Raw genomic sequence first — 25,138 nt, forward strand, 5'->3', positions numbered from 1 at the left:
ACGCCACTAAAAACACTGTTCGTTGGGTAGAGGCCTGTATCCACTGAGACAGAGGACATTTTCAGCAGCTTATTTAATTGTTTGTATTTGTTATTTTTCTAAAATATTTAATTCTTTTTGTTTTGTAATATTGAAAATTTCATTTTGTTTAATACCAAGTTAAAATCTGTCATATTTTGTATTTAATAAACTTTGAAATTCTTATGTTTTTATTTAGTTTCTGTGGACTTTATTCACACAGTTTTACTCTGAATCAAATTTTCTGCAAATGTTATTTAAAAATTTTATTTGTTAATTACCTAAAGTTATTTTATGCCAAACATAAAATAGTGTGTTTTTTTTACCCCAATCTTTAGTCTTTTACCCCAGATTTCTTGAAAACTACTAGAAATATAGTTGTGGGACCTATTTATTTATTTTTATTTTTTTTCAATTTTTCAGATCAGCATGTAAAGCCACTAAATTTATTCTATTATCTGGGCCCTAATAATTATAGTCTGACCTAATTTTATCCAAGGCGTAAAAATCAGGGCGAAATCCTTTACCAGCCAACGCTTTCTAATGAAGTGTTTCCAAACCTTAGGTTATATGAACTTTCTTCTTTATTTTCACCAGTAGAACATGTCCTGAAAGTTTGTTACATTCTTCATGAATCACTCTTTCATATTATTAATTTGTTTATATATTTATCTATATACTCAGCTGTTGAAATATATGTTTATATAAAGATCTTACAGTACCTGAAGTGTTGTAAAGAAAGGGAAATATACATCAGGCTCTTCAGTGACATTGGGATTTTTATTTATAATAAACTGTCTTCCCATTAATGCTGCCAAGAAATATGAATACACTGATAGTGTCACTACCTGTCAAATAATTAAAAAGATATTATAATTAAAAAAGAAATGATAGAATAATCTAAATATTGAATTAAATTAATACAATAAATTCAAGATATCAAAAAAATAGATGCATATAATTAAATTAGAAATAAACAAATTAAATAGAAAAATATTCTGCAACCTATAAACTTATAACCTAATTGCATCTACTACAGTCATGCTCATGCACATTCTCAAGCATGTAATGTGTTAAATTTAAACATAAAATTACAAACACTCTTACTCAAAGTATTAATTATGAGTGATAATATTGAAATCATCTGTAAAAAGGTATTTAAAAAAAACAAAAAACAATATCAGGAATAACAAATAATATTAAATTCTAAAAAGTACAAAAAAAAAGATAAAGAATAAAGATACATGGAAATAAAATTATAAATGTGCTAGGAGCTAATTAAAATCCTAATTAATCCACAAATGTATGAATATTTAGCAATGGTTTAAGCATGATTTAATACACATGAACAGAACAGGTTTGTTCTGTAAGGATTGTTCTCTAAGAAGAAAAGGAATAATTTCACATCTAGTCATTAAACTATATATTTAATTCTCAAGTATTTTTTTCCCTGGCTAACTCAGCCCTTAATTATATATTAAAAAATGTCTCAACCAGAGGTGAATATCAAAACCATTTTTTTTCCTGATTCACTAACTCAGTGTGTAATTATATAACAATTTCAAATTTAAGAAATTCAAGTTAATAATTAATTAAATTTTCATAGTGAGAGCTGTTCAAATTCAAATTTGAAAAATGGTTCTGGGAGGGTTTAAAGGCTGAATTTGAAATTAATTTATAACACACAATGGTTTTTATTTCTTTTAGTACCAATTTTTAAAAAATTCTAGAAATAAATTTAAATTAATTCTAATTATATTTTTATTACTATTGTTTTATCAAGCAATACATTTTTTTTCATATTGTTATAGAACCCTAAAATAAATATTATGATTATGACGACCTGCCTCTCCACCTCAATGTCATCCCTTATCTACTTCAGTGATGACCAGGAGAGAATATAAGGGCAATTCAAGAATAATATGCAATTGAACAGCTGAGAAGCCTATATGTATTGTGTAAACAATATGATTCAATGTAGTGAAACTGTCCTCTCCACCAGTATAAAACCTAATACAGACATATATCAGTGCCCAAAACGAAAGGACGCGAAGATCAATAGAGAATGGCAAGTAGATCTGGATAAAAGAAAACGTTGGCAATTAAAAGTAAAGCAATATAAAAGAGTATTTTAAAAATTCTATTCTCAAGGACTTTTATATTATACCCCTTCTAATGACATTTAAACAATTTATATCTGCTACTTTAATTTTTATAAATTGCCCTGTATCAAATGAACTAATATGATACTTAGATGAACCATTCCATACTTATTTCATGAAAAATCAGTGTAGCAATTCTGGAGTTACAAAGATACAAAAAAGAAAACACAAAGTGAACATTTCATCTAAAAGAATATACTAATTCTAGCATTGTAGGATAAAGATTAGAGCAAAATAAACCTTGAAAGAGTTTTTGTAGGAATAATTTTTCACAATTCTGAAGGAAGAATAGCTTTTAATAATAGTACAACTACTGATATCAGAAATATTTTTTAGAAATTCAGTTAACGTGGAAGTGCAGTAATTTATTGGATCTGAGCCTGGCTATGGTATGAAACTGCAGTAAAAATATTTTCAATTGGTCTTTATTGAGTACACTAGTAATCAGTGTAAATATCCATAAGTCTAGGGAAGATGCTATTTATAAACTTAAAAGGCCCCTTTTGAATTCTGTAATTTGGTTAGATAGGTGTAGCTTGAGGAATATCCTATTTGTCAATACTGAACAAGGACTGATCTCTAAGCAACTGTGTAATATGAATCTTCTCCAGGTCGACATCATATAGAGTTTATCTACAGTCTCTACAAACTGCAAGCCACTCATTTTCAAATGTGTAGCCCATGAGCAGAAATATTTTCCAATCTATAGCACATGTATTTCAGTCAGTACAGACATTTTTAACCTGAACAGAAAAACTCTGTCTCTTACAAGAGGTATAGGGTAGGAAAATCTAGGTTAGTTTTATTAGAAATTCACAACTGGCCTTATGGCTGAAACACCTTGTGAGCTTGTTCCAGCTTCCTTGCATAATAATAATAATGAAGTAAATTTTTTGGTAGAGTAATTTTTTGTATCGGTATAATAAAGAAATATCAAGTAAAAACATTACATATATTATTTAACATGGTTATTACAAAACTGTGTCAAATCAATACTTGATCCGGATGCTGATTGGATTATTTGACCTTCAGAAAAAGGAACTGTTTTTTTAGCCAAGAAATAACATCAGCACAACATTAAAAAATTAAGTAATTACGTCATTATCATTGTAGTTCTTGGATTTTTTGTTGTTTATTTACTTTGATATATAGATTTCACGTAAATTTATTTTCTTTATAAATAAATATAATAAATTACCTCGCAATAGAGGTAATACATCAAAAACTTAACGACTGAGTTATTAAAAAAAAAATTGTGGTCATGCTTGTTTTACAATAAACTGACCTTCTATGGGTCATCATATTAAAAAACATAAAAGTCAATGTCATCATTGAAAATAAATTAAAGAAAGCTACAAAATCTAATAAATGTTAAAAAGTAAGTGAACAAAATTTTACAAAAAAAAATAAAAAAATTGTTTTTTCATAGAAATTAAAAAGAATTACATATGTCTTTAAACTTTTTTTTTATTTTTACTTTTTATTATCATACTTCCCCAATAAGTTACACAAGCTATTCTAAAGTCAGATCAATTATTACTAAAACAGAGTTGTTAATTAAACCCCACTATTCAAAGCAGACTGATCATATTAGCATTCAAATCAAACAACAAAGATTACCTTTCTAATGTACATGAAAGAAGCATTACTTCTTATTTTAAGACAATGGAACAACAGTTTGGAAAAAAAGTTCTGTTTGGTTATTAAAAAATGCTAAATAAAATTGGATAATTTGTAAAAAAATGTAGTTGTACATCAAATTTTATCCAGATTCCTAAAAGAAGGATATAACAACATCTTTCAGCAATTCATAAAGATCAATATTTTATCCATGTGTGAATTGCATACCAGAATGGAGAGAATGAGTGAGAGGGAAAAGAAAGAGAGAGATAAATGAAAGAAATATTAAATAAGAGGTGATTGAACATCTAAATAGTTACATTACACATTTATTCCAAAGATATTCATTGAAGAAGGAAGCTTCAACTCCAGTGGATAGAAGTGGTCTGTAATGATACACTATAGCTGCATCATATAAAAAATATAAGTTTATTGAAGAAAATTTGCTGTCTCCTTTTACCTAAACTTTAACAACTAAACTTTCAGAGAAATGCCCCTAATAAGGCAAGTAGTACAATGGAAGGTCAGGTACCATTGGATCAGGTACTTTTGGTCAGGTACTTTTTGGATTAGATTACCCTTTTTTTTTTATGTAATTGCATTTTTATTTAATGACTTTTCAAAGAAAAGGATATATTATTTTTGGTTTCGTGGTGGGAGTGGGGGTGAAAATTAAGTTTCTTTACGTTTTGACGTATGAGGAATATGAAAATACCATTCACTTAAAATTGGGGTTTCCTTAGACATATATATATATATATATATATATATATATATATACTAGGAGACCCAGCAATGCTTCTCGCTATTGCTAGATTTGAGTATATATACATACTCAAATATATATACTCATATATAGATTAAATGAACACAATTAAAGTTTGATAAAACATTACCAAAATGAACATTACACAATTCACAAAATTTAACCTTTCTCTTCCCCCTTCCTTTTCCCATTTCCCCATATTCACTTTCCCTTTTGCCTATTTCCCTGTTTTCCCCTTATTCCCATTTTATTCTCCTTTCCCCTTTTCCCCTTCTTCCCTTTTACTTTTTTCAATTTTTCCCTCTTTTTCTTTTCTGATTTTTCCCTTTTTCCTTTTTTCCTCACCCATAAATCAGTCCAGTAGTTTTTTGGTATGTACCTGACACACATATCAGAAACACTGAAATGGAATCGTAAAATATTTAGTATAGCGTGTGTTGCTTTTACATCCAACAACAGGTAAAAACAAGCATGTTTTTATCTGTCACAGTTGCGACATCTTATATAAAAACACGTGTGTATACAAATGCAACATTGTGTCAAAATTTCAAAGCAATCAGTGAAGAACTTTCGGAGATTTAAGATTTTGAACAAACAAATATTTATATTTTTATTTATATATATATATATATGGGATATATATATATAAATATTAGTGGCTTGAAAATCTCCAAAACTACTATATCGATTTCACTGAAATTTACAGATAAGCTGTACTAGTGTAGCTGAAGTTATTTAATGAAGATTGGTTGAGTCGTTCTTGAGTTAAATTCAACTTAAGGTCAAAATAAGGATCTTCTCTGATATGTATCACCTCTGAATTAAATCATCCACTAAATTAAATAAAATATGCTAGATCACAGCACATACAGATTTACTGAAGTACATTTTACCAAAGCTTTTTTAAAATATTTACTATTACTATTTTTATATTTTAAATATTATATTAATTATTTTGCATTTGTCTATTGTTATAATTGCATTGTCTATTATTGTTATAACTGCATTGTCTATTATTGTTATAATTTTAAAAATAATGCTTATTATATATATACTTTTTAAAATAATTGGATTAATATCGTGTCGGCCTCCATGGCACAGGTGGTAGCGTGTTTTGGCCTTTCATCCAGAGGTCCTGGGTTTGAATCCCGGTCAGGCATGGCATTTTTTATATATTACATTTCCATATACACGCACAAGCTTCAAGCTTATGTGGTGATATCAAGCAGAAGAGAAAAAAAAACTGATGTATACTTAAATGGAGCTGCAATTTTCATGAAAGCATTAGTTTAAGTGCGTGATTTAATTATTCAATGGCCACAGATAACTGAGAAGATCCAAATAAAATAATGAAAAGTTTGTCTTTTTTTGGCTCTAACTCTGGTTCCTGTGAACTGATTTGTTTAAAAATCAATAGAGCTCTATTCCCAATAATTTACATTACCCCCACCAGTATCATCAAAACCAATTAGGATTTGCATCCGGTAGAGAGAATGAAAAAATCTTATACATACAGACATATCCATGTAAATAAATATGTTCAGGTGGAGTAGCGATTTCCAAATTCTTTGGAAATTTGCTAATAATAGTTAATATAAAAACAAAAAAGAAGAAATAATTATAATATATAGATTTGTTATAAATTTGTGTATAAAATAAAATAAATAAAGGCTTACATAATACAAAATTTTATCTTAAAAGATTAATTTAGTGAAAAAAGGTCAATATTAATAAAATGTAAACATAAATATCATGTTTAAAATATTATGTGATAATTTAAAAATTTATCTTTTATTTTATTTCTGAATCAAATAGATTAATTCTAAATTGATTAATTCTGAATCAAAAAGAAAGTGCTAATTAAAGTAAATAAAACATGTAATGCATTCATACACGTTCACCAACTTTATTACTAATTTTAATTCATTTTAATGTGTAAATAATAATAGCATTGCGAAAAGAAAAGAAAAAGGAAAAGAAATGTTTAACTTTCATTCATACTAGATTAAGGAACTGAGTTCAACAAGAATAATGAAAGAAGGCAAAAAAACAAAACTGTAAATTTAGATTAAATTACTCCTCCTATTTAGGAATAGGGAAGCCCTTACTTTAACTGACAGACACCTCAATTTTGGTTTTGTGGAGAACTCTTGTGTAGGAAATAGGAGTTCTTGGATAGGGTTACAGGCAGAATAAATGGGTTGCCATCTCAGTGACTCCCCAATAAAGAAACTGATTTGATCTGCAGGCTAATAAAAAATTCTAACAACCAAAGATGTAGAAACAGGACAACAGTGACCTGATCTATTGGCATTCACTTGAGGTAGAAGAATACAGTACAAGGAAATGGGAGATAAGAGGAAGAGGATGATTAACACATAGAGGATGTGTTTATTATCTTGCCTCTAGGACCCGAACAAATGAATCCAAGGGCTTGTATAATGAGAGATTTAGTTTAATCAGCATATATTTCAATCGCAATAAAACAGTTGGCCTCATCTGATTTTCATCAGGGCTACTTAGTGAACTTTGATAACTTAAGTAGCTCACTAACAAGGATTCACATTCAAATGAAACTGAATATATTTAATCTGATCCTGAATCCTCCATTAATTCAAAAACGCTTATCCATAGTAGAATCAACAAGAACAACATAAAGTTTAAACAATAAATAAAATGATTAACAAAAATAATAATACAGATGATTATTTAGAGCTTAATGAATGTAGTAATTGATGGACATTTAAAATTTAACATCCCAATAATTCATCAGTGAGTTATTATGCAAGGTTTGTTTTATTGTTAAAACAATTTGATTATAAAATTGGGAAAATGTGGTAGAATAAAATATTTAAATTCTTTATGGAAAACAAAAATATAAAACAATGAAAAGTATAATTAATGAACAAAAATAACTGAAATAACAGTAGGTTTGAAAACATAAGTAATTAAAGTAAAAACTTGACAACCTGGATCTGATGGGAATGCATTTAATGCAGAAAAAATCTGGATCAATTACAAATTACCTTTAATGTCCCACTTTTTTATTTACAGTTACAATATTCAAATATTTTTAAACTCATTAATATTATTTAAATATTCATGAACTTTAAAACATTCATAACAGTAAATTTGTAATAATGACATTCTAAACAATCCAACAAAAATGTTGGAAGTGGCACTTGTAGATAAATAACTATTATTTAGCTAGTTGTGCGATCACTAATTTTGTTTATTTTCATCTAAGATTACCTGGTCCAGAACTACAGTAATGGGATTTTTACATCAGAGTAAATGAATAATTTTCAGAAAATACATTATCTATTCTCTACTATAATGTGAAATTTAATATAAATAAATATTTTATTCTGATTGGTAAAATATCACATCAGGAACAAGCGGATTTGCTGCTCTATGGATAAAATATCCCCAAGATATTCCTAGAGAGATCGAGGAAAACGGTAAATCCTTAAGTAGAACAATGTCACAAAACATACAATTAACTGAAAATAAAAGTAGTTATTGTCTGTATTAATCATTTAAAATATAAACATGTCAAAATATTAAGTAAATTATAATTCAGAAGATAATGAAAGTTATTTGGACATATTTATGGACGTGTTAAAAGAATATGCATAAAATTCAAGCTTTCTTACAATTTTTGTAACTAGAATTATTTAAAAACCCAACAACATATTATCATTTCAATAAAAGAGAATGTTTTAATTTCATTATTAATAAATTGGTGGGAAGATCTTTTAAATATATCAGTAAATTATTAAAAATGGCAATGGAAGTATAAATAAGGTGCTTTCTCACAGTGGATAGTATTATGTCAAGTAACATGAAAACAGTTCTGTTGGCTGGTTTGATAAGGGTCGTTATTGTTATTTTTTAAGAATAAGTGACTTGTTTATAGCAAAGGTTGGACATTCATAAATATACACATGGATAAATTATCAGTTACATGATTCATATTTAATGGACCCAAACACTGATCTGATACTGCATTTTTGTATCTTAAAGTTTGTTCTGTCTTATTAAATTAGCTGCAAGAAATGATGTCAAGTTTTCGATGGAAATACGAGTATGTATACAAATTGAATGCAAAGAAATCTATTTTTAAACATCAATTTGGGAAGTAGAAAAAAATTCTTAAAAATATCTTAGCAAGTTAGTATTTTATGACAGAATAGGCATTCTTGAAGGTTTCGCCTGCAGCAAACAAATGATGAAATTCATATGCAGTAAGCCATTTGGTACAGAACACCTAAAAATCTTGATCTTGATTGTAATCTACCCATGAGTATGATCACCTGCACTCTTCAGCAGTACTATAAATAATAGTACATATAAATACAGTAGTGTGCAAATTAATTCAAACACAGATGTTATTTAATAAAAAGTAACTTTATTTAAAGGAAAAAAATTATACCTTTACTATTTTTGAATATCTTGCAATTAAAATATGTCATTTTATCTCTTCACACACGCAATTTGGCATCGATTCAGCAAATGTATTATGCATTTTTTAAATTTCTTTATTGTGAAATAATACCGATATTATTGCTTTAATGAGATCAATTTTTGTGATATAATTCATTTTTGAGTTGTTTGAATATTTTCCAAAATTATCAAACAGGTTTAAATCTGGGGAGTTGCTAGGCCATGGGAGTACTTTAATGTTTTATTCTTCAGAAAAATCTTTCCTTTTTTGGTAGTTTGGCATGGCACCAAATCTTGTTGGAAATTTGTTTTAAAGTTGTGTCACAACTCTTTCCTTCAGAATCTTGGTATACATATCATTTTTCAACAACACTTACTGGAACAAAGGTCTTCAGATGTGAAACAACCTGAAAAAATTTTTTTCTGGAGATGTTTAACTGATTGCTGTATATGAGCCAGTGATGTATTTTCATTTGATACTTTTCTAATATATTGACCCTTTGTCCCTGAACATAAAAATGTGACTCGTCAGAAAACATAACATTTTTCCAGTCTTCTTTGGTCCAGATAGCATTCTTCAGCCCACAAGAGTCTTTTTTACATATTGCTGGTGTTAGAAGCTATTTTTTAGCTGGCCAGTGAGCTTTCCATCCAGCTGCAAGAAGTTGGCATCTAACAGTTGTCGCATGTTATGCAACAACATTACAACAATCACGTAATATGTAATGCACTTAATTGTCTTAACCTACGGGAATGAGGTGAATTGTCTGGTATCTATTTATAAAATTCGTACAACCATACTAAAGTAATAGGAGCACAAACACACTGCACAATAAAGTTTCTGCTGATAATAAGGTTTCTGGAGGGTTGAAACCACCATTTGAAATTCTTTTAATAATATTTTTTTTTTAATTAAATAAAACGGCCTCATAGAAGGCATTTAAAATTTAACAATTCTTTTGTGATAAAACAAACATTAAATTAAAAACAACTTCCAACAATTTACTACACTTAATTTGGCACCAACTTCAAAAAGTAGAAATTTAATCCTCTGACTACCAATGGGATATATATATATATATATATATGTGTGTGTGTGTGTGTGTGTAAATAGTTTTTCAACCTTTAGACATAGAAAAATGAAATTTAGCATATGTTATACCTCAAAACAATCTATTAGTCAATTTAAGTCTATCATAACCTGAAGATCCCATGGAGAGCAACTCTACAATTTTTAGTGGAAATGATAAATTTGTGACACAATTTTAATGTCAAAGTTGCTAATTTTTTTTTTTTTTCTTTTTTTTTTTAGGAATCTGTGATTTGAATGGGTTTGATAAAATTCTCAAATCACTTCTTTCTGTTCTGTACTGATATTTTATCCTACACACAAAATTATTATGTCATTCAAGCTCTGTTACCTGGTTTATTTACTACAATCTCTCTTTATTTATATTCCTTTTTCTGTTTAGCCTCTGGAACCACTGTAAGGTAATACTTTAGACGATGACATGTATGAATGCAAATGAAGTCTTGTCTTGTAGTCTTAGGTCGACCACTCTTGAGATGTGTGGTTAATTGAAATCATTTTAAGAGTTCAATTCTATAAATAAGATTCCATCAATAGTGACGATGGAATGTTTCTGGCCATTGATTTCGTTTAACAAAAGAACAGTACTGTTTTGCTTTGAAGTCCCTTAACAAAAACACTAAAGCTTGTCTTCATTATTAAATATTTACTATGATCACGTATATTCCGTTTAAAGAATAACGTTATCTTTTCTAACACTCTCAAAAAGTTAAAACGAGTTTTAAAGAACAGAAACTGCTATCAGATAATTATTTGGGGTACGATTCACATAGATCGATATTTAACAGATTAAAAATGTTAATTTATTCTTATATTTATGAATGTAGAATCTTTCCTAAAATGAATAGATAGTTATTCTTAAAACAATATCATCACTACCGAACCACACATCAGAATATTTTCGAGTACTCGTCACAATACTTCGGCTTACGAGAACGGACCTTTATGCTTACATTATCATTTTTAATAAATTACCTAAATACTAAAAACCATGATGAAAGTAACAAGGTGTAGCATTGCGCACAGTATTCGGCGCGCATGCGTATACGCTCGTCCCAAAATCTCATTTTCTACCGGGTTATTTGAACATATAAGTAAGGGATTTTGGGACAAAAGTTTTTAGTTGTACAAAAATTTTAAATACGTGATAATGATTAAACGAGCTAACAATCGAATATTTATTAAATATAATAAAAATTTTTTTTTTTAATAATCCTTAATAAAAATAAATATTTTATACAAGTCTATTGATTCTTAAGAGCATTGAAATTGATTGTTAATTAAGATAAAATTCAAAATAATGAATGAAAACCTAAACAAACAAACAGAGGACATATCTTATGAAGTGCAACTTAAAAATTTTATAACTAAAGATCTGATATTATTTATTTTGGTCAATCTTCGGAATTGATGATTTTTTAGTTTAATTAAAAATATTATCACAAAACAATTTTTGAAAGAAATTGCTTTTAATAATCTAATTTACACGGGAAAATGAGATATTATTTATTTTTTTACGGATACCAAAATGAATATTACTTTATAATACCGAAATAAAAATAAAATGTTGTTGTTTAGTGAAAAATAATTTTATATTCAATAAACATATTTTTTCTGAGTCAAATGAAATGCACGGGATTTTTTAGGTAAACCATTTTAAACCGCGTGCAATAAAGAGAACAATTGTTCTGCATTCAGGTTTGATATCTTAATCCGTTTTGTTTTACAAGTGTGACTCATTTTTTTACCTGGACAAAGCAGAAAAGAATTTTCTCTCTGAAGACACAATTCTGTTTTAGCTTTTACACGGATAGTTTGTCTCTGAATTTTCTCGATTTTATAACTACTCACTTTTAAACAGTGTTTTTTTTTTTTTTATACAAATTTATTCTGATACAAATGTAAATATGCCGTCGTGTTATTTCCCCAATTGTTTGAGCAGAACTGATTCGCCAGCGAAAAAGAACGTGAAATATTTTCCGTTCCCGGAGAATGAAGCATTACAAAGTGTGTGGCTACAAAAATGCGGAAAATCACGTGATAATATAAAAATTGAACATGGTAAGTTCAAAAGTGTGTTTTTTATCTGAATTTAAATTTTGATGAAATAAATATGATTAAATTTCGAATTCAAATGCCTGTATGGGAAAAATGAAAAGAATATATTACTGGCTAATCGATCAATGGAATGAAATTTTCTCTGAACGTATTGACTTCATCTTCAATTATTACTAAATTTTAAGTTCTAAAATTAATTAATCTAAAAAATTATATGATTTATACAAATTAAATTTTTGCACAGATGAATTGTTCCCTCCCCCCTTGATAATTCTGCCTTTAATCACATTGATGTCTTGCTTCTGTTTGTGCGCCAACCGCATAAACGAATTTAAACATCATGGCGGGAAAAGGATTTTGGGACGAGCCACTGCGCAACGCTGGGTTGTGCGACACCTTGTTACTTTCATCATGCTCCCGTTCGTTTAACTTTCGCTCCAGTTCATTTAAATTGCAATGAAAATTTCTTACAGAAACAATAATATTTTAGTAATATTATTCAGTGTAGAGCATTCAATATTTTAGTAATATTATTCTGTCAATAAATTTTTAAACAGTACTAATTAATTTTCTTTTAATTATTTTTTCGCAACCAGTTAACGTATACATGAAGATGTGCTCAAAATATTTTTTAATTGCAACTTCTGAAGTGTGAATTATTTTGTAGTTATTTTTTATATTTAATATTTTCACGTATTTACCTTGATATTATTTCAAAAATTTTAATTTTAATAATTAGTATGAACTTTAATCACATCTACTTTTTTATCTTGTAATTTAATTGTACCCACTCCTGACGTGACCTATATATCATTACGTATCGATTAGAATAAAAGATTTATTCATTTGTTTGTTCGATACTTAACTATGACGGCGAAAATAATAGTTAACATAGATAATTATATTTCCTGTAAAGTTTCATAATAAATAAACTATGATGATAAGAAATTCAAATTATTATCGTCTAGTTAATGATCAAAGTGGTCGCATTTCTTATACGAAGTATTATTACAATCTTGATATTTATTTATGAATACCTTTTTATTTAGCGTATTACGTCATCACATTTACAAAAAAACATACCTTTAAAACGAAAAACACAACTAATTTAAATAGTTACGACCTTCTTTCTTAGTTACGCAGTATACCTAATTCAATTTATTACGTATTTTTTGTCAACTTTTTTAAGTACTTTAAAAATAACATTCGGTCACGGAATTTCTGGTAAAAGAGGAAGGAAATGTTTATAGCTTGACGAAATGATCGGTAGACAAGTTCAATCGATTTGATTAATAGGCTTTTTTGTTTTTAATTTCATTTATTATTATTTACCACATTATATTTAAAGAAAATAAATGAATGGCGAAGCCGTTTTTATAGCTACAGGTTTACTCCTTTCTTTTTGTTTCTTTCAGTCCCTGATCAAAGTCGCGTCCTTGTCATTGGTGTTTATGCTTATTATAGCAACGGACGATCATTTTCTCAATGAAAGATTTATTCTACGATTCATTATCATATTCTAGGTAAATGAAATATAAAAAAAATCATTTCCGAAGAATCCATCGATCTAGTAATTCTTTCTTCAAGGTCGCTCTTTTAACAGAACGAACGACTAATTATGTTATTTAAATTTTTTAAATCGATTGTCATTGGCAAAATATAGATTACTGAAATTATTTTTAATTGACAAAATAACAGAAACACGTAATTTACGATCAAGTAAATAAATCATTAAATTATGCCGTCCTCCTCGGGAAAACCCTCCATCCGGAAAACTCCGCGTTCAAATCCCGGTCGAGTAAGACATTTTTCACTCGCAAAACATTTTCCCGTACAGAGTTGACGTTAGAAACAGCCATACAAACATGAAAATATCACTGAATCCTACCCCAAGAAACAAATGAAAAATATGAGCATAGATAAAATTCCCTAATGAGGATACCGCATTTATTAAAAGGTTGTTCCGTTGCTAAGAAAATAATATTCATAAGAACCGATCATCCCTTCCTAGAACAACTCACTTTTCGTTTTCTATTCATTTTATAACTCAATAAATCTTTGTTATTCAGTTAGATTCTGTTTCATATGCTTGAATCTTAATGAAAATTTCCTTTAATGAAAGTCCACCAAAACAAAAACATCTTGGGGAAGCATTTACCAATGCACGTATTGCAAGTTGTGAACAGAAAATGTTCAATAATAATAACAAGTTAGATTACAGCGAAGACATTTGGCTATTAAGAAGTTCTGAACAGAACAACAGCATTACCATTCTGAACTGATCTGAACAGCATCATTAAGCTGTGGTTGGGTAACTCGCACCAATATTATATTCAAGAAAAGATATATGTACAATATGTTCACCAGAATTATTGAAAACAGCAGAGAACAAATAGTCAATAGTCTTTAAGGCAAATTAATGATGAAAAGAAGGTAAGGGCTCAGCAGGTAAAGCTTTGGATAAAAGCCAGAGCAGTTTGAGAGGCTCAAAGGTAGCAGCCATCGACTGTCTTATTCTATATGTGCTAGTAATGTCTTATGAGGACTGGATGCTACTCTTGATCAGATAAAAATATTTAATGTAATAATATATAAATCCATACTGCTGCATAAAAGAGATGCTAAAGATAGATAAAATTATTATTACTGTTATATTTTTATTGAGAATAGATCAAATGTTCCAACAATCCTGATATTACACAGTTATCTTTATTTTATTGTAACAGAGTTTTTAATTTTCTTCTAGACTAAAACTGCTCTAAAATATATATATAAAACATTTGATCTTACTGTCCTTGAGTGTAGAAAAAAATTTTCCACAATCATATGATTTGGAGAGAGTGAAAGCATAACAAGCTTTTGAGATTCCCTTATTATAAAAATATAAAAAACATTTAATTTACTTTCTAAATATTTGAGATGTCTTTTTGGTGTAATACCTTAACACACTACTGGAGAAACTGAGCCTGATTATGCTTATCAATTACTGCTGAAGTTTGAAAGGGGACATTCCAAAAGCTGAATACAGGAAAAAATAAAGAAAAAGCGTATATTAGGTAAGATAAAATCATATTATAGACCATAATTCTTTAAAAAATCAGTTTCACTTTAAATCCATGGTATTAAAAAAAAAAATGGATGTAATTAGTGATCATATTGATTGGGAGATTGCAATACACTAGCCATACTTTTAGACCAGACAGTGAATCAATGAAGAGCAAGATTGACAGAATAAAGCGTTGTAGCAAAACTCAAACATTGATGGCAGATAACGATACCCAGGCTGTGGAAAGACATAGTGGTGAGATCGAGAAGGATATGTTTTTTCAGAGGTGGAGAACGTTGATACAAGAAACTAAGAATCAGCTGCATGTAGTAGGAGAGTCATGAGAGTATATGCTTTATAAATCAATAATAATAGTAATAAATTAGAAATAACAAAATAGACTAAGAATATATGATTTTACCTTTAATTAGTCAGATTACCTGAAAAAATGTTATATACTCATTAATTATAAAAATAAAAAGTGATTATTAATATAATAAGGGAAATCAAAGGTTATGATTTGTCAATGAATGTCTTCTTTTAATCCTGATGCAAGTCTAAGCAGAACTAAAATGCGGTGTGAGGTAAATAATAATCAGATAAGTGGTAAATTCTTTATCTTTTTCAATAATTTATTTAATATTTTTTATCATTAAAAAGTAAATCCTGAAAAGTAATTAATTATTTTTAAAAAACTTAAAAAAACAATCATCAGTAACTTACCACTAATTAATCCAGTAAGTAAACTGCAAATGACAAATTAATTATTTATTTTAAATTATAAGTAATTGTAATAATTTTTTTTTTCATAAAGAATTACAAAATCATTACCATTTTCAAAACTATTAAAACAACATAAATTAATAAAATCGGAATAAATCAACACAACAAATTAATAAAAATTTAAATTATTATACAATCGTCGTTTAATAATTAAAGAGACATATGACTATTGAAAAATTACTATTTGGTCAATGATAATGGAACTGATTTTACTTTCAAATCTATGGCTACATTTAGGTATTCATTCAATTTTTCTTATTTCGATAATGAAGAATTGTTCACCTCTATGTGAGCAATCTTAACCCGCTCATAGTCGCCGAGATCGATGCCAAGTAAAAACTTTAAGTCTCATACACACCTTCCGATCTAATCAGAACCGATCTCCAATTTAGGAAAGGAGATCGCTATCCACACTCTACAATTTCTTTCTTCTGATCTTGTCATTAGTCAGTACCACTGAGACATCCGACCTGATCACAACCTCGTAATGGCACTGTTTTTGTCGAAAAATCCAGAAATTGGGGTTACTCTTGCAACATTGTTGATCCTCCAAAAGCCGCCACCAGAAAGGAAATTTTGAACAAAAATGTGGCTAAAGGAAAGAAAGAAATTTATCCATTTGATATTGTTGAAGCAATTGAACTCGGACGATTTCCGAATTTTTTATGAATGAATGGTGTTTTATTGCTGAGAATAGTAAAGCCGTTCATAGAAAATGTGATATTTTTTATTGTGTACGTTTCCTAATCATTAAAAAACAATTTTTTTGCAGTTACAGTGCTTCTTTGTTTGAGTTTGAAAATTTCCAGCAATATATATATATATATATATATATATATATATATATATATAGTCTAGCGTTATGTTAGCACGTTGTTTGTATAGTAATAAATACTTTAAACTGAAGAAAACAAACTACTAGTCGAAACCGACGTCCGACTGCGCTGCACACTATCCATCTAGGAAGAAAAGTGGAGAGGTTCTGGCCTAAGCACTGAAATATAGAACTACTATATTTCTATATTTCAGTGGTCCTAAGTCGGCTAGTCGGATGGGGAAGACCGTCTGACCTTCCGAAATCGGATTACAACGTTTTTGTTAGGACGATCAACGTACATACTACACAATTTGCCATTTACATCCTATATTTAGGACATCGGATCGGATTGGATTGAAAAGTGTGTAGGGGTCTTTAAGAGGTCCAACCAAAATAAAATCTGACGGGACGCGATCATGACTCATGGTTAGGTAAATGCGGAAACACTTACCGACTCGATTTTTGAATAGCTTCCCCAGTCTTTTGAGCGGTATGGAAGTGTGCATATCATGCATAGAATAACTCCCTTTGAGAGAGAAGCATGACGTTTCCTTCTTAACTCGCGTTTCATTTTATTTTCTAGCGTGTCAAAATAATACTTACAGTTGATTGTACGTTGTTCTTCCAAATAATCACAATAAATAGGGGCTTTAAAGTCCCAAAACAAAGTTAGCACTCCTTTACCGGCTGATGCGGAGGTAAAAATATTTTCGTGGTGAACCTCGGATGTTTCTATTCTATACTCTGACTTTTGGATTCCGGTTCAAAATGATGAATTCAAGTTTCATCACGAATTATTGCGGGATCTAAAAAAGCTTTTTCTTTCACAAAAAAATCGTCGTTTAAGTTTCGAACCAAATGTGAATTCGAATGTCTTTGTTATTTTGAATCGACCGTCTCTGAACTCACTTCTAACACGCTTTGTGGGTATTCAGCATATCATGGATAATGAAATGGACAGTGTCGAACTCGCACTATAAATTTCAGTAATTTCTCAAATTTTATGGGTCTGTCTTAGCGAATAAGATCATTATTACAAAGCGTCAATCGAAACTTCTACTGATTTTTCGCTACGATGAAAATCGGTGACACTTATTTAGTCAGATTTAAATTGTTTAATCAACTTAAAAAAGACTGTACGGTTAATACACATTTTACCATACCGTTTTAATAACCACGAGTGAATTTCAGCTTCTTTTACACCTTCAGAAAATAAAAATGTTATCATAGAAACTATTCTTCCACGGTACACGTTTCAAGGGGAGTTTAATTTAAAATAAACAAAAGAGGTTATAATAATGGATATTCTTTTCTAACGAAAAGAATATCCATTATTATAAAAATATAAGTTGTTAAACTGATATTTTCTACGTCAGGGATGTGTCTTGAACGACACATTTTCAGTTTATTCTATTAAATAATTTGTCCGCTGTTGCGATTTGTCTCCTAATTTTTAAACAACCTTCATTGATTAAAACGGAAGAAAACATTTTTTGTCACAAAATTAATAGAACTAGCTGTTATAAGTAAAAACACGCATACGTGCAGTGAAATTAAATGGTTACAAAAACAAAAATAAAATTTCAGAAATTTTTTTATAGGTATTTTAATATTACAGGTTGTATCTGAATTTGAACTTAATGACCAGATTATTTATGACTAAAGTTGACATAAGATTTTAAAAATTTGGAAACCCATAAAAGCTTCTTTCATTTCAGAGCATTTCATGTAATGTTTTTAACTTTTTCCAAGTCAGTTCAGGAAAACAAAATAATAATTAAGTTGATCCAATAAGTGTGGTTGAAGATAAGTGCCTCACAGAAGGCCTTTTTTGCATTGAAGACTAAATAAAAAAAATCAGTAAAAACATCTGATATACATATTTCAAACAAGGTTATCTGGACCTATTCCAAATAATCTTAAATTCTATTTTAATCAAATAAATTAAAAATTCTATTTTAAATTAGGAATTAATAAACACGATTTTCAATTGCAAAATGCATTTATAAAGCCACATAATATAAATTGATAGGCATTTTACAAATAATTTTAATTACAGATTTAAGATTAACAGATGAATAGTAAAAGCCAGTGGAAGTAAATTCTTTGAATGAATGCACAATCCTGGATATGATTTAATTTATTTCAAAAACAATACTGATGAATAACAATTCTGTAGTTATTATTCTTCATAAAACATTTTTTAATTTATTTTCTTTTTCTTTACAAAATTTCCAAGTTCTTTTGCTGCATAATACATTTGTAGAGGAAGTTTTAATTTATCTGAGATTCCTCGCAGTTAAATTTAAGGCTCCTAAAAAGATCAAAAGTAGGATTAAAAGATGAATTTATGAAATAGTATTTTAATCCGTATCTTCTTTGAGAAGACTTATTAATAGTGATTGTTTTTCTTTAGTTCTGTAATCAGCTTTAAGCTTTACTAATCAACACTCTGGTAATGGAGATCAATTATGCTCGGTTCTAAAAAATAACATCTGATATTACAACTCAGATGTATGTGACAGGATGAAGATATTCTTATATGATGTCTTTAAAGGCTGGATCATTTTAAAGGGCTTTTTGATCAATATATTTGAGCTTAATGCACTGCTGTATAGATGTAGATCGGAAAGTACATTGCTGTACTATATGGATCAGCAAAATGGAAAGTATCACAATTTACCAAACACATTAAAAAATATGAATCTTCATATAACTGCAGACATACAAAGGATTTCATTAAGTCAACTAATTTAAACATTTTAAAACAAATCAAACTGGATTCAGGTCTACAAATTCATGCAAGGAGATTACTTCTATTAGTTTTAATAACTTCTTCTATTAATCTGAAATTTGTAATTAAAATTATCTTTTATTATCTATCAATTTATGAAATTAAGTGCACCATGACTTACCTAACACTATATATATATATATATATGACAGCAAAATTTGCATAAGCATTCATAATACCTTAAAATATCAAAACAAGAACAAACTAAAATAACAAATTTTTTTAAAGAATTATATTATAACGTAATTGTAGAATTCAATACCAACTAAAGATGTGGGAGGTCATGAAAATTGATTCTTTGAAATTAATATGTTAAATTTAACTTATCTAATTACTGTGTTTTAGTGGTTTATATATTACATGTAATATATATATATATATATATATATATATATATATATATATACACACTGCTGATATACAAAATATATATCTTTCTACAGAATTTTCATTTTAACTAAGTTACCATTGATTGGGGTTCTCATAAACAAGAAAAACTACAAAGAATTTTAAACGGGAAAATTTTCCTTGATTTTTGAAAGAATTTAAAAATACTCTATTGGCACATTTGAAATCTACCGCTTTTTCAGTATAGTGGTCAGCTTAATTTTTTTAAATTCATCCCTAATTTTTATAAATTTTTGAAAACATCATCTAAGTCTAAGACATTTTTATTCTTGGATATTTACCACCAAATACAGTTGTTCAGGAGCTATATCTCATCTTGTAATTATTGACAATATGTAGGCTATTGAGTTGAACCAAAGTCCAGTATTACAATTTTATTGCTTTGAAAAAATAGTTTGTTAATTTCATTAAATTAAAATTGAAATTAAAACTTATTGAAATAAAACTTAACTATTTCATTCACACTGTGTTTTGGTTTTGGATTTATTTACTAGAATAACAAGATTAATACATTATTTGAGCCAATAATTTAAAGCGTTGTAAAGCTGTTAAAAAAAGTGTACAATTTTAAACACATAACCAAAATAATGAAATATGAAAATAAATTTCCACAGAAAAAGTAACAAAAGAGTAAAATTACAATACTGTAGAGTTAGGTTCAACTTTAGGTAAATATTGTTGATAGCTACAACTGGAAATGAGGATTAGACCCTGAACAGTTGTGTACAGAGAAAATGTCCAAGATTAAAAATATTTTAGAATGATGTTTTCCATCCAAAAATGCTATGAAAACTGTAGGTTTTCATTTTAAAGAAATTTAGTTTGCCACCAGTGGAGAAATTACAGATATATTGTATTTTTAAATGCACTCAAAAATCAAAACAAACTTTCGATTTAAAGTTTTTTGTAGCTTATCTTGTTTACAATATCCCAACGGTGGCACACTTAAAATGAACACTGTATTTAATGACAATTGGGTCATTAGGAGGACTGTAAAATACACTGATCTTTCCAGATATTTCATTCCTTTGTTATCTTAAATTCCTTCTTCCTGGTTTAGTAAATATGGGATTCAACAACTAACTCACTAGCACTACCCATAATGCTGTAATAATGACACTGTCTGGTAGCCAGTAGGGCTACCTAGATCATTTTCCTAGAAAGGTTGCATGTCTTTTTTTGGATTATCAGTATGATTACAAAAAGCACCAAATTAGTGCCTGAGGTGTTTTATTTGATAAAGTTGTGAATTTCCTATTTCTCACATCAAACCACAAATAAAACAATAATAATATCTTAAGATTTTTTCACATCAAATGGAAAAATATTAAACCACATTTACTAGCTTTATCTAGTGTTCTATTTTGAATTTATTTTTAATAATTATGTCAGCTTAATCTAATCTAGACATTAGTTAATGTTGGGAACTTAAATTTCTCACGTATATGTGCGTGTAACAAACATACTTATACTAAAACAGAAATTGTTAATACAAACTGAAAAATCACATAAGTAATGAAAAAAGAGGGAATGAAAACAAAAAAATACAAATTTCTTTGTAAAAATTAAATGTTTTTGGTAAAATTATTGAAAAAAAAATATTTAATAAGATTTTTTTTAAAAACATGGGGTAATTATATGTAATTAAAATATAAAAAATTATTCACATGAAAAACAATTACTAATGAAAAAATCTTAAAATATATACATAGTATATGTTGGCTGAAAGAAGAAAAGAGAAATATAAATTTTATATTAATAAAAATTAAAAAAAATAATAAAACAAAAGCAAAACAGAAAAATAATGATATAAGAAAGAAAATACATCACCTAGAAATCAAAACTGGTAATTAATTAAAAATTTAAATAAAAAAATAATAAAAATTACAAAAGTGATAGTCATGCATGGATATTCATATTTTTTTTGAGTGAATGAATGTATTCTTGTTCAAACTTGAGTGTACTTCTAAAAATAATAAATAAATAGAACTAACTATGTAGAATGAATTATTATTTACTAATACAATATTATAATTATGTTAGTGCTATAAAAATAAAATCTACATAAAATAGAAAAACACTAAAATACTAATTTTACACCACAGATAATAATTCATTAAAAAAACTAATAATAATAGAATTATTTGCAATTAGATATTTCAAATTGTGCAAAAACTATAGAACACATTATTATAAAATATTAGAACCATGCTCTCATCCCAACATAACACTTCCAGTTATTAAAAAAAATAAAATACTATTACTTATATTAATGAATAAATAAATTACCATGCTGCAAAATAATAATAATATTATTAAATAATTATTGGCAAGTAGCTATCACATATTATCATTATAGCAGTGGCATTTTTCTACATTAATGGTACGATGGATGACTAATCTCAATGTTACTAAATTACAAAGATAAATATACATACTTCTAAGTGTAAAATATTGAAAGTATAGTAATAAATATGCATACGTTACCTTAATATTACATTTTCCAGATTCGAATCCAAGCGATAAAGTGTAATAATACATAAAGCAGAAAATTCAATATTGTACAGATAATTCTAACTAAATTTTGTAATTAAATTTACCATTCCATTTTACATCATTTAACTAAATAATAAAAAATAAAACATAATATATTTTTAAAATCTTAAAAGTAATAAAATATATTTCAACTGATTAAACATTGTTATTAGAACATTTTTTATATGTAATTATATAACACACTGTTTCACAACAGAAGAGGTACATTAATATAATGTTGTACACTATTTGTCCCAGTTATTATGATTATGACACGTAAACTACCTAAGATAAGGGGCGCTGTTCAGAAATGTTTTCTCTAAGAGTTATAATGTTAACTAAACAGTACCTGTGGCAAGAATGTTCCAGAATGAAGGTGACACATACAGAGATGATTATTGTTTACATTTGGCTAGGCATGCTGATACTGCAACTGTATATTATAGAAAAGAAGATAACAGAAAACCACTTTATTTTGTGAACCAGGCATGGGATTTGTTTTTTGTTCTTGAAAATGACTAAATAGTTCCTGAAAGTGACTTGCGAATTGTGTGAGGCTGATTATAACCATTACAGTTATGCCTTTTAATCTTCATAATATGTGTTTGCAGTTCACACAACTGGATGTTACAACAGTCCTAAATCCAAACTTAGAATCTTACGATTATAAACTAAACATGGTGCAAGTTAATTAATTATTGTATCACTGGCAACCTTAGGATTAAAAAAAAATTATATGTATGTATTATATTACTTTCTCATTATTGTTTTTTATAATAAGCATAGTAAGGACCATTGCAGTGGGAGAAACTAAAAGTTTGATAATGAAAACTAGCTAAAAAAAGGCAATCACTATCTCTGTCATTATACAATCAAAAATCACCTCACTTGTGTTTGAATGTATGTAAATATATATATATATATATATATATATATATATATATATATATATATATATATATAACTTTCTGAAAATTCAAATAATTCATTAACATACTGGCCACTGTGACAATTAAACTCAAAAATCAACAGCTTAACCCCCAAACACAGTAACGGAAAAACCTAAAAATACTAGTATCAATAGTTAATTTCAAGGGACACAGATCCCACAAAAGTTGATTATTGGTATAACGTTATATGTACCAATACGTACATTATATGGACCATTAGTTAATGTTATATGTATCGATTGATGATGTGGTATCCCATGACAGTTGACTATTGGTATTAGATTTTTTTAGGTTTTTCTGTTACTGTCTTGGTGGTTAAGTTGTTACTTTTTGAAAAACACACATAGTAGAAGGTGAAAATTGTTGATGTAAACAAAGATTATAGTATATAAAACAGATAATTGAGGAGTTGGAAGTAGTAAATATATTGAGATTAAAAGATTGGTACTGATCAGAAAAAATGAAGAATTATCATCAAACCAGTAAATGGATTGGTGACTAAAAAAAAAACATGAAATAATAAGATATACTGTGCCCTAAAAGGGATTACAAAGTAAAATCTAACTTATCATTATAAAATAAACCAAAGTAAAAAATAATTAATCAGAAAAATCAAATGAAAAGTAAAATATGTGATTACAAACTTTATTTAATAACCAGAAAAGAGTGCAGTACAACTTTAACATGAATGATACCATTTCCTCGATATTGACTCTTGTTTACTTTATTATGCATTATATTCTTTTACATGTAAAATATGTATTGTTATATTACTTATATTATTAATACGTACTGCAGTTGAAATTTATTTTCGTGAATTATTTTAAAACCATTATACATAATGAACAATTTGATACGGACTAAATATATTTCAGTTAAATTATGTTTTATCTTTTATTTATAAAAACACAGCTGAAAAGAGATAATCTTGATTATCAGTACAAAAAATATATTATAAATACAATTTAATAATTTGCATCAACATCAGTTTTGTATTGAAGTGTGTAATAATGAGTTCATATAAGCGTATATTAGACTGCTGTATTAATCTAATTCAGTGACCCTTATAAATTAAATGGCTAATACAAAATTATTAATTGGAAATATAATAATTTTGTGATGAGAAAAGAACTGACCACGTAACTTGTAAAACTTGACTGGTACACTACTCTAACGTTATCTAATTTTTATACAGCAACAACTAACAACCCTGGGATAGGTTAAACCTACCATCAGCCTAAAAATATATGTATCATGATTTTTAAATGAATTACAAAACAGCATGATGAAATAATGCTAATATTTTTATAAAATAAAAGAATTGCAATTCAATTCTTAAATAACTGGAATTACATTTCCATAAGGTCTTTGCCAAACTATAATCAAGTTTTGAATAAATCTCAAAAGTTAAACCTAAAATTAACAATTATACAATTTTTATATGATGGTAATGTTAGAAGCAATTAACAAGTACCGTGTATCATTCAGATCACTTTACATCACCTGAAATATAATAAAAATATTAATTAATTATAATCATGCTGCCAACTTAAAATGGTGGAGGGAATTCCTTTTCAGTCTGATAATTCTAACATCTCAAACATTATCATCCTGTTAATTAAGCATATGAAAAAAGAGTAAATTG

General features: G+C 27.9%; 1 protein-coding gene across 2 annotated transcripts in view; it reads right to left on the reverse strand.

Annotated features, from left to right (window-relative positions):
• Best2 (bestrophin 2) overlaps nucleotides 1-25,138 on the reverse strand; it is a 380,716-nt gene that overhangs the window by 23,691 nt on the left and 331,887 nt on the right. For both annotated transcript variants that reach the window (XM_075372465.1, XM_075372464.1), the window contains exon 6: nucleotides 741-866. In XM_075372465.1, the coding sequence (XP_075228580.1) occupies nucleotides 741-866 (126 nt within the window). The remainder of the gene's footprint in view (nucleotides 1-740; nucleotides 867-25,138) is intronic.

This window comes from Lycorma delicatula, chromosome 8 (assembly GCF_047948215.1).
Source record: "Lycorma delicatula isolate Av1 chromosome 8, ASM4794821v1, whole genome shotgun sequence".
Classification (NCBI taxonomy): domain Eukaryota; kingdom Metazoa; phylum Arthropoda; class Insecta; order Hemiptera; family Fulgoridae; genus Lycorma; species Lycorma delicatula.